The 9,345-nt window shown below is 44.7% G+C and overlaps 2 protein-coding genes across 15 annotated transcripts in view; one reads left to right on the forward strand and one right to left on the reverse strand.

Moving 5' to 3' along the window:
• The window catches only part of SYNRG (synergin gamma), an 86,895-nt gene extending 79,748 nt beyond the window's left edge, over positions 1–7,147 (forward strand). For 12 of the 14 annotated variants that reach the window (XM_042915744.1, XM_042915746.1, XM_042915752.1 and 9 more), the window contains 3 exons: positions 2,102–2,212; positions 2,570–2,605; positions 3,617–7,147. In XM_042915744.1, coding sequence (XP_042771678.1) covers positions 2,102–2,212; positions 2,570–2,605; positions 3,617–3,748 — 279 coding nt within the window. In that variant the 3' untranslated portion in view covers positions 3,749–7,147. The remainder of the gene's footprint in view (positions 1–2,101; positions 2,213–2,569; positions 2,606–3,616) is intronic. The other 2 variants (XM_042915747.1, XM_042915754.1) reach the window with 1 other exon arrangement.
• Positions 7,148–7,736: 589 nt separating this feature from the next.
• On the reverse strand, positions 7,737–8,860 carry DUSP14 (dual specificity phosphatase 14). Its single transcript, XM_042915768.1, has one exon. The coding sequence runs from the start codon at positions 8,858–8,860 to the stop codon at positions 8,264–8,266; it is 597 nt and encodes a 198-aa protein (XP_042771702.1). The 3' UTR covers positions 7,737–8,263.
• Positions 8,861–9,345: the final 485 nt, after the last annotated feature.

Consider the following 9,345-nt stretch of genomic DNA (forward strand, 5'->3'; position numbering starts at 1 on the left):
AGAAAATCTTGAAAAAATATATACAGCTCTTCTGAAACTTTTTTTTCCTTTTTTTGTTTTTGTTTTGTAATTCAAGTGCTTTTCATAATTGAGGGATAACTTACAGTGAAATGCATAGATCTTAAATATATAGTTGGATCAGTTTTGACAAATGCATTTAGCCATGTAAGCCCACACCCCCAGCAATGTATGGAGTATTTTCATCACCTCCTAAAGTTCCCTCTTGTCCTGATCTGATTCCAGAAATAACCACCATTTTCCGTAGACTTCTGTCATCAGAGAGTTGCCTGTTCTAGAACTTTATATAAAATTAATATATATGTGCTTTTCTGTCTGGCTTCTTCACATGTTTTAAAAATTCATCTAAAAAGAAAAAAATTCATTTAAAAAAAAAAAAAAAAAAAGGCGCCCCTGGCCAGCTCAGTTGGTAGAGCATGTGACTCTTGATCTTAAGGGGGTGAGTTCGAAACCCCACGTTGGGCATGGCACTTACTTAAGAAGGGGTGGGGGGAATTCATCTACATTTTTGCATGTATCAATTTGGTTCCTTTTATCAGTGAGTAATATTCCATTGTACTAATATACCATGAGTTTTTAACCCACTTTCTTATTTATAGATAGGTGCTATTTCCAGTTTGGCTTATGTGAATAGAGCTACCATGAGCACTTTTTGTGCAAACTTTTGTTAACATGTTTTCGTTTCTCTTGGATAAATACCAAGGAGTGGAATTGCATATAAGTTCATATAGTAGATACATATTTTAAGAAATGAACAGCTTTCCACAGGTGCCTGGCTGGCTCCATTGGTAGAGCGTGTGACTCTTGATCTCGGGGCTGTGAGTTCAAGCCCCACAGTGGGCGTAGAGATTACTTAAATAAATAAAACTTTTAAAAATTAAAAAAAAAAACTGATAGCTTTCCAAAGTTGGGGGCTGCCCTCTTACCCCATATTCCACAGATTTGTTGTAAGGAAGAAATTAGATAATGCACCTGAAGAGCTTAGTGTGGTGCCTGGCAAGTAAGGGCTTCACTGATAATAGCTGTATGTGTATGTACTCTCTAGCTGATAATGCCTCATTCTTCCATCCTTGAGCAGTAGGCCCATGTATCTGTCTTCCTGCTTCTCTGATGTCGGAACTTGGCTGTCCCCCACACAACTCCAACTCCGCTTAGACCAAACCGAACTCCTCCCAGCCCTCAGCCCCAAATGTAGGTCTCCTTTCGCATGCCTACTATGTCAAGCCCTCCCAGCTGCCTAAGCCTCACCCCTCCTTGCACATCCCACACATGACCCGGGCTTCTTCAGGTGGCCGGCCCCCGCTGTTACTTCCCTAGTTCTAACTTTCCTCGCTGTCTCCTGGACCCCTTACAGTGGCGTTGTAACTGAGGTGCATGCCTTGAGGATTGCCATCCACAGTTCATTGCCCACACCTCACCCAGAGGGATCTGTCCATGACACAATCCTGATCCTGTCCCGGTCCAGTCAGAACCCTTAATGGCTTCCCAAGATACAGTCTCTTCTAGTCCTTCCAAGACCTTCATGCTGGAGTTCCATCTCCTCCCTCCTTTCATAAGCACGGCTCCCACATGCTTATGAGTGTTCTTCCCACACTCTATCTTCTGCTTAGAGGCCTTGCCCTTGCCTGTGTTGCTTGTTCTACACAGAATAAATACCATCCCCTCCCTTACCTCGCCCTTCCCCGTCCCCTCACCTAGCATCTACCTGTCAAGACTCAGGATGTTTGTAAGTGCCAGGAAGCTTTTTCTGTCATCCAGCTCTTTTCCCCTTGGGTTGGAGTAAGTGCCGCCCAGCCCATGTGCTCTGGTGTAGTCCTTGTGGCCCTGTGCTGCCTGCTACCCGCCTGTCCCCACCCTCGACTGTGAGTTCTCAGAGGACGGTACCAGGTTTTGCTCATGCTAGTGTCCCGAGCACCTAGAACACAGCAACTCTCAGTAAATGTTTGGGAAATTGAACAATTGTATCGATGGTATTAGAAGTTACTTCACTCGCTGCTGGACCTACTGGGGATAAGTGATCAGGGAGTGAAGCCAGCAGCATTTGGAATTGCCGAGTCCTTACTCATTTGTCTTGTCCTCCTAGCCCGATGAGAATTCACTGGATTTTTCCTCTTGTATGCTACGGCCTGGGATTAAAAATGCTCAGGAACTTGCCTGTGGGGTGTGCCTTTTAAATGTGGACTCCAGAAGCCGGGTGAGTGATACACCTTCCCCCTGCAGATGGCACAGCGCTTCCCTGACATGACCCCTGGGGATGACCCCATCCAGCCCACTTCACTGCAAGGTCTACGACCACAGGTGGGGATTTTTATAAAGCCTGACACGGAAGTCTGACATGGAAGTACATGTACTCTTACAAAAGGGCAGTAGGGGAAGCCATTGAGTGAATGGAGGTAGTTCCTCCCTCTCTAACAGAAAGCTGTCTGCACTGTGCCCCCGCCCTGTGCACAGTGGGGTGGTAGAGAGAGGTGAAGCCTGTAAGGCTTTGTTTGGGGGCAGGAGGCCCTGTCCTGGGAATTTTGTTGACCTTATGGTTTCAACGTTATTTCAGAAAGAAGAGAAGCCTGCAGAAGAACATCCCAAAAAAGTATGAACCAGTTATACACGATCTTAGCATCTCCATCTTAATTTTGAGTGTGGAAAGCCAATCAGATGATTCCACTGCCATCCTGAACTGTTGTGACCATGAATCCTTCCTTTACTGAGTCATGTCTGTTCCCATAGTGTTTGATTTGACCAGCTAGTGTGTCTGTGTGGGTCCACTTGTCTTGTTTGCATGCTCGTAGCTCTTGTAATTGGCTTCCGGTGTTACAAGTCATTTTTCCCTCTGTGATGAACAAGGTAACAGAATGAGCAACTTCTGGAAGACTGGAAGTTGTGACACGGAGCGAGATCAGAGAGCGTCACGATTTGGCAGTGATCAAAAACAAATTGGGGTTTAGAGTTCTGTGTTACTTGTTTACTTGTAGTGCTTTAGGACACCCTCCAGGGAACTGAGGTGAGGACTGGCTGGCTGTGACTTACCTGTAAGCATTAGTCATCTGGAAGTAATTCTGACCTGTTCAATGTCTTTATTTTTACAAATCCTATACCTATTTGGACTTTTTAATTACGTGGATTCCGTTATCAGGTCCCAGTGGCATTCGACCCTGAGAGCTTTTAATCTTTTGTTTTTTTCCATGAGAGGACTGTAATCAGCCCCAGAAACGGAAGGGACTGTATGTATCATTCAATGCCAGCCTGAGGGCAGGGCTCCCTTCGGCACAACGAGGGATAAAAATCCTCCACAGCTATTTTAGTTCCCCGTAACATGAACACCCCCACACACAACCCCCTGTAGCCTCGGTCTGCCTTTGCTATGAACCATTTGGCCTTCTTTTGCTGAAACTGGGTTTAATGGTAAAGATTTTTTTATGCCTTTAATTAGCAGCAAAAAACTTTCTCACTTGAAGCCCTGTAGCCACCTGCTCAGCTTTTGTGTGTGTGCCAGTGTGGCCTCAGCCTCTGTGACCTGGCGAGGGATGCGTGCAGGGTGCCGACCAGCTCTTAGGTGCAGAAGCAGCCTGACTCGCCCCACATATCTGTTTATTTTTGGCAGGCATTCAACTCCGAAACGGACAGCTTCAAGCTGGCATATGGAGGACACCAGTATCATGCCAGCTGTGCCAACTTCTGGATCAACTGTGTTGAACCAAAACCTCCCGGCCTCATCCTGCCTGATTTGCTCTGAAAAGTACCTCTTTGAAGTACCTACTGGGTCTGTTTTCCCATCATACCCCAGGAGGAGACAGGGACCAATGAACAGAATGCAGGACTGCGCAGTTCGCTTCCACGAAGCTATAGGAGGAGTTCCCTGCACGGTCAGGGGCAAGAAAGAAGCTGCGAGCTCCAGTCGTTCCTGCAGACATTTGTCCCCTAGGTCCCACCGCAAGTCTTAGGGATTTGAGGTAAAATTGCCCTGCCCAAACTGCATGTGGCACCAGAAGTTTGCTAACTTCTCTCTAGTTCTGCTAAGATGTTTTAAAATATGGCATGGTTTTCTTTAAGGAATCATTTGCTGCTGCCGTATATTGAAACTGTGAAGAATTGACATTTTGACGTTTGAAGAAAAATAAATTGTAATAGGTTTGGAATTGGCAAGAACGTTTTGAGCCAGTGCTCGCTTCTATCTAGAACCCTGCTGTCCTGTGAAGTAGAATGCATTTACCCACATGTAGCTTGTTGATATCTGAAATGAATAAAAAGGGGACATTGTGACTAAACTGATGTTCTTTTTATCGAAAAACTTCTGCTCATCTCCATCAGACGATGGAAGTGGGTGAGGGCAGATTTACCGACTTTGTGGTCACAGCTGAACCAGTTCTTCTTTTGTTCATTTCTCAAACTATCAGCGTTCAAGAAGGTATTTTCTCAAAACACGCCTGGGCACTTTGCAATGGATTGAATGTTCATTTTGACAGAGGCCCAAATCTTTGTGTATCAGGATGAATAAACACCCTTCCCCTTTCGGAGCCTTCACTGAAAACTTTCTTTTACCTCAAAGACTGTGAACATGGTATTTTTGCAGACAAGTTTTGGAAAGGCAGCTGGATGAAACCTCTTGGCAGTGGCCTTTGTCCAAATGTCCAGAAATGACTGACTGCATAGGGACCAGTACTGCCTGACTTCACAGTATTATGTGAGAGATCTGAAAATTCATTCACAGTTGGAAGGTGGAGTTCCTGGCCTACTGAGGCAAACAGATGTATGTATATTTATGGTTGAGGTACATGACTTAGAAACAGTGGAAGCACAGTGTTCAAAAACTGCATGGAATTCTGGAAGGAAAAGGCTCATGCTTGCTATCTGGTGTAGGGAATTTGCCGCTTAGAACTGAATGCATAAAATCAGAAAAAAAAAAAAAAAAAGGCTAAGTGGCTAAGGACTGTGAAGCTGTGAAGCCCTGGGAAGAACAGGCCAACCTAGGACATACACGTCTCTGACTTGTAAATTCTGTGCTCTACAAGGAGATTTTGACTCTTGTGTTTCACAAGTTGTGTGACTTAGGCTCTCTGACCTCGAGTCAGTTTTTATTTGTGAACTGAACAAGGTCATTTTGGGTATAAAATTGCCGTTTTACATAATTAAGTAGGTGGTTTTCCCTTCCCGGCACTAAACTTGAGGGGATCCTGTTCTGTTCCCTCTTAGTGGTGTCTTCTCCAAGGAAGGTATAGGACGTTTTTGTTAAACAGCTGTTGATGAGGCTTCTGCTTTACCTTGCTGGGCCCCAGAATGCACAGGGAAGTGTTGACGAGGTAAATCTGCTTCTCATTTTCTCCAGACTCCCTTCCAGCTGGGTGACTGACACAGCCTGAGTTATTACCCTCAGGGCCTTTGTCCTCCACATGGCTACCTTAGTACCCACAGCATCAGGCTGGGTCCTCAGGCTTCCCTGAGGCCTCTGTCTCCACTTCAGCCTGAGCAGCACCTAGAGTTTCATCACGGCGCCAGGATTGAAGCGGGCCTCTGACCCGTCTGGTACATTCCATGGTAGAGCAGGATGACCGAATCTGCCTTTGTTTGCAGCTAAGAATGTCTCCCAGTTTGACAGGATTCACAGTGCTGAGAGTTTCTGGAAATGCCATATGGGCTATTATTCTGTCGCAATGGCCTGTGTCAATGACATTTTTAACGTGTGCTCACCTGCTAACCAGAATGGTTCCATTCCTAGAGAGGTTGCAGAGCGCAAGGATAATCACTGCCGGCCTCACCAGGTACGGCAGGTCTGGTCACTCCATGGGAGGCGCTAGAGGCATATACAGCAGACACCAACAAAAAGGCTTTGCTATGAAAAATACTGTTTAGTAGTGGAAATGTTCACTCACATACCACCAGTAAGGATTTCCAGAGTGTGGAACCATACCCTTGCACTTTCTTTACGTGTGCAAGTTTATTCAGACGACTCAACACTGCGCTCGTCTGCATCTCGGCTCTGACGCGCCAGAGTCCAGTGTCCTTGGAAACAGTAACCAAGGTTACTTCTTTCCGTACTGCTTGAGGTGCCGGCAGCTCCCACCCTGCTGCCTGAGTGGCGGTGAATAAGCGCTTTTCTCTTTTGGTATTGTGTTTTGCTTTTAGACGTTTTATGGCTTAGCGTGTAACTTTTGTCTGGATGTGCTCAATGTAGAGGCGGCACAGGGTATGTTATTATCCATGCCTTATTTGTCCTGTGACTACTAGTTAACACTCCAAATAGGTTGCATATTCTAAATTACTTGAATATTTTGTATGCATGTACCTATGTCTTGTTTCAAGATGCCTTCTACTTGCCTTTTGATAACTTGTGTGATCCTAAGCTTTGGTAAGATTATAGGGCCTCTACATTATAGAAACTTGAAATGCTTGCCCTGCACTGGGGATCACCACAGAAATTCCCCTAACAAACACCTTCTAGGTCACACGCCTTCCTTTTGTGACCAGCTAATAAACTCTGACATTGAGATTAGAAAGGTGTTAGGCTTAAGTACTAAGAATGCTTAGTTACATCCCAGTAGTGGTGTTGGCCGGGATTTCTGCCGGAAATTTTCCTACCAAGAACATCTGTCACCCAGTGTTCTCTTACTGTAGTACAGTGGTTATTTTTGGACTCTTATCCAAAGACTACAGGACTTACAGTTTGCCTTCATACTAGAGAAGCCATAGCCTCCACAGCCACGAATTGCTTTGTTGTTCTTCTGACTGCTTTTCGATCATGTGCTAATTGATGCAGCATTCATTTATGGGTTCCTCTGATTTCCCAAACTATTAACCTCATTTTAATTTTCCTATTTAGACTGTAGTACATGTTTATAAAAGTGAATGACTGGGAAGAAACAAGGTAGAATTTGGATGAAACCACTGCCACGGACCAGATAAAAATCTAGAAAATATAATTTATATAAATACGTAACCACTGGCATTATATTTATGGCTTCTTGTCAAGACGGGCCAAAAACCTAGAAAATTATTCCACAGAGAAGCGAGCTACAACCTACGTGGCAAATGAAGAAAGATAAAGCAGCACTGTGACTGAGCAGGGGCAATCTGATGGTTCCCAATAGTTTTTGAGGAGTGTGGAATAGGGAAGAACTAATTAAACTTCTCCCAAGTCCCTGATGAGTTATGCTGTCATATTTATTAGGAGCAGTGAACCGGATGACATGGTTCCAAGTTTCAACAAAAGAAGTCATTGTTGTTTGATGGTCACTTCTGTGGAGGTTTGGTTTAGGACATTTTGTGTGGAGCAAAGGCATAGCTTTTGTTAAAAAACAATTTCTTTGATGGAGGACTCACTGCTTTAGTGCACTCCAGTTGCCAAAGACATCCGAAAACTGTATCTTTTATCAGGGTGGACACTCTGTGCTGTTTTCCACAGCTTTAGCACTGTGACTGATATTAACGTCTGCCCATCTGCAAGGATGTGAAACGTTGACACAGTTCAGCCGAGAGGTCTATTTTAAGTGGCATAGTTGTCACCGGAGCCAGATTTTAATGCAGTTACTGGAGAGCATCTTTCTTCCAGCATCAACACACACATACACACACCCTGGAGTTCTTAGTAAAAATTCTAATAGGTTATGCAGATATATTTATTAAAAATAACGCTAATATAGTCCTGGGGCACAATGATTCCAAGAGGGTGTTTGCAGCAGATTTCATTATAATTACTTAACAACTAGATAACAAAGGTGTTTTTTTTGTTTGTTTTTGTTTTTTAACTTACAGAGTCACTAAATAGGAAAGGAAAGAGTAGGGCTAATCCAGTAGAGACTGAAGCTGGTATCAATCTTCCCTAAGCATTTGTGTGGTCAGCAGCCTTGGGCAAAGCTTGTCTCTAAAGGGTTAATCAGGACCCAAAGTGATTTTTGCACTGAGCTCCTCTGGCACCTGCCATGATGCCTAAAGGCATGGGATTCAGAATATAGCAGAACCAAACAGTTTATTAAACTGTTCAAATTGTTAAAAATGATTAAAAGCCAGTTAAAGATTTTCATAAACACTATTCCAAAATGTTAGTTTTAAAAATGTTACTAGCAATGTATGCATTCCCCTTATGTTCCCCCCCCCACCCCCCATCTTTTAAAATAAACCTGAACACCCAGTGTAAAAAACACTTCAGGGAGAGCCAGGAGTCAACCATTTGAAAAGAAAGGTGAAGAGGGGAACAGACGGTGTGTAGCAGATGCTGGTACTGCTCAAGGGGCTGCTGATGCAGGCTTTGGTGGCATTATATCCCCCAGTAAGGCATCAGGTGTCGGGACTCTTTCTCATAAACGTCTGGAACTATGCCATAAGGTGTCTGTACCATTTTAACTGTCGACTTCCCAAAGAGCTGGCGCTCGTAGTCTATCAGCTGCCTCCAGAAACCTACGTTGGGCCTGATGACAGGCCTACGGGCTTTCACCCAGTTGTACGCCTCCAGCAGGCACACACTGTGGAATTTCATCAGGTAAGCGATGCAGAGAGTGGCCGAGCGGCTCACCCCCGCGGCACAGTGCACCAACGTGGCCCCATGCTTCCTGCTCACACTGTGGATCTTGTCGGCCACAGTGTCAAAGTACAGTCCAATGGGGGCATGGGGCATGTCAGCCAGAGGCACTTTAACATATTCAAATTGGGGCCAGTTGAAATTGGGGATCTCAATGGTAGCATTAACGATGCAGGTGATGCCACGAGCTTGGAGGAGGTGCCGGTTGGAGGCCACACTGCCTCTGCCCAGGAAGAGAGAGGAGGTAATTTGAGCGATGCCTCCTATGTCTCCCTCAGAAATCATCCGAGGGGCCATGAGAGTCCGTGGGAGCGTGCTGTGACCTCTGGAGCCCATGAAGATGCCAGCAATCACACTTGCATCGTTGGCAGCAAGACCAGAGGGTTTTGTGTTCCTCCACCAAGGAATCCAAAGTCAGTGTTCTTCCTGCAAAACACAGGTATCTGTCAGTACTTTAAATGCTATCAATTCTTGATTCATCACGGCCTTCTATAGTTTTGTGGAATGGGAAGGTGAAAGGATTAGAAGTGGTCATTTTCTATAATAGACTCCATTCTTTCAAGGATGTAGACAAATCATTTCCTATTGATTAACAGGAAAAGTAGCCTAAAATCAAGGTTAAAACCCAGCTCTCTGGTGATTCTATTAAAAAAAAAAAAAAAGAAGAGGCACTAAATGGAAATAGTCATTCTATTTTAGAAATAGTCTAAACTCAGAAACATGCCCAACTGGTTCCTGAACAGCAATCCTGCAGGGCCTTGCTCGAACTGAAGGGAGTGGTGTTCCTTGGTAATTAGGAAGAAACGAGAAATTCTGATCAC

Source organism: Panthera leo, chromosome E1, assembly GCF_018350215.1.
Source record: "Panthera leo isolate Ple1 chromosome E1, P.leo_Ple1_pat1.1, whole genome shotgun sequence".
In the NCBI taxonomy this organism is placed as follows: Eukaryota; Metazoa; Chordata; class Mammalia; order Carnivora; family Felidae; genus Panthera; species Panthera leo.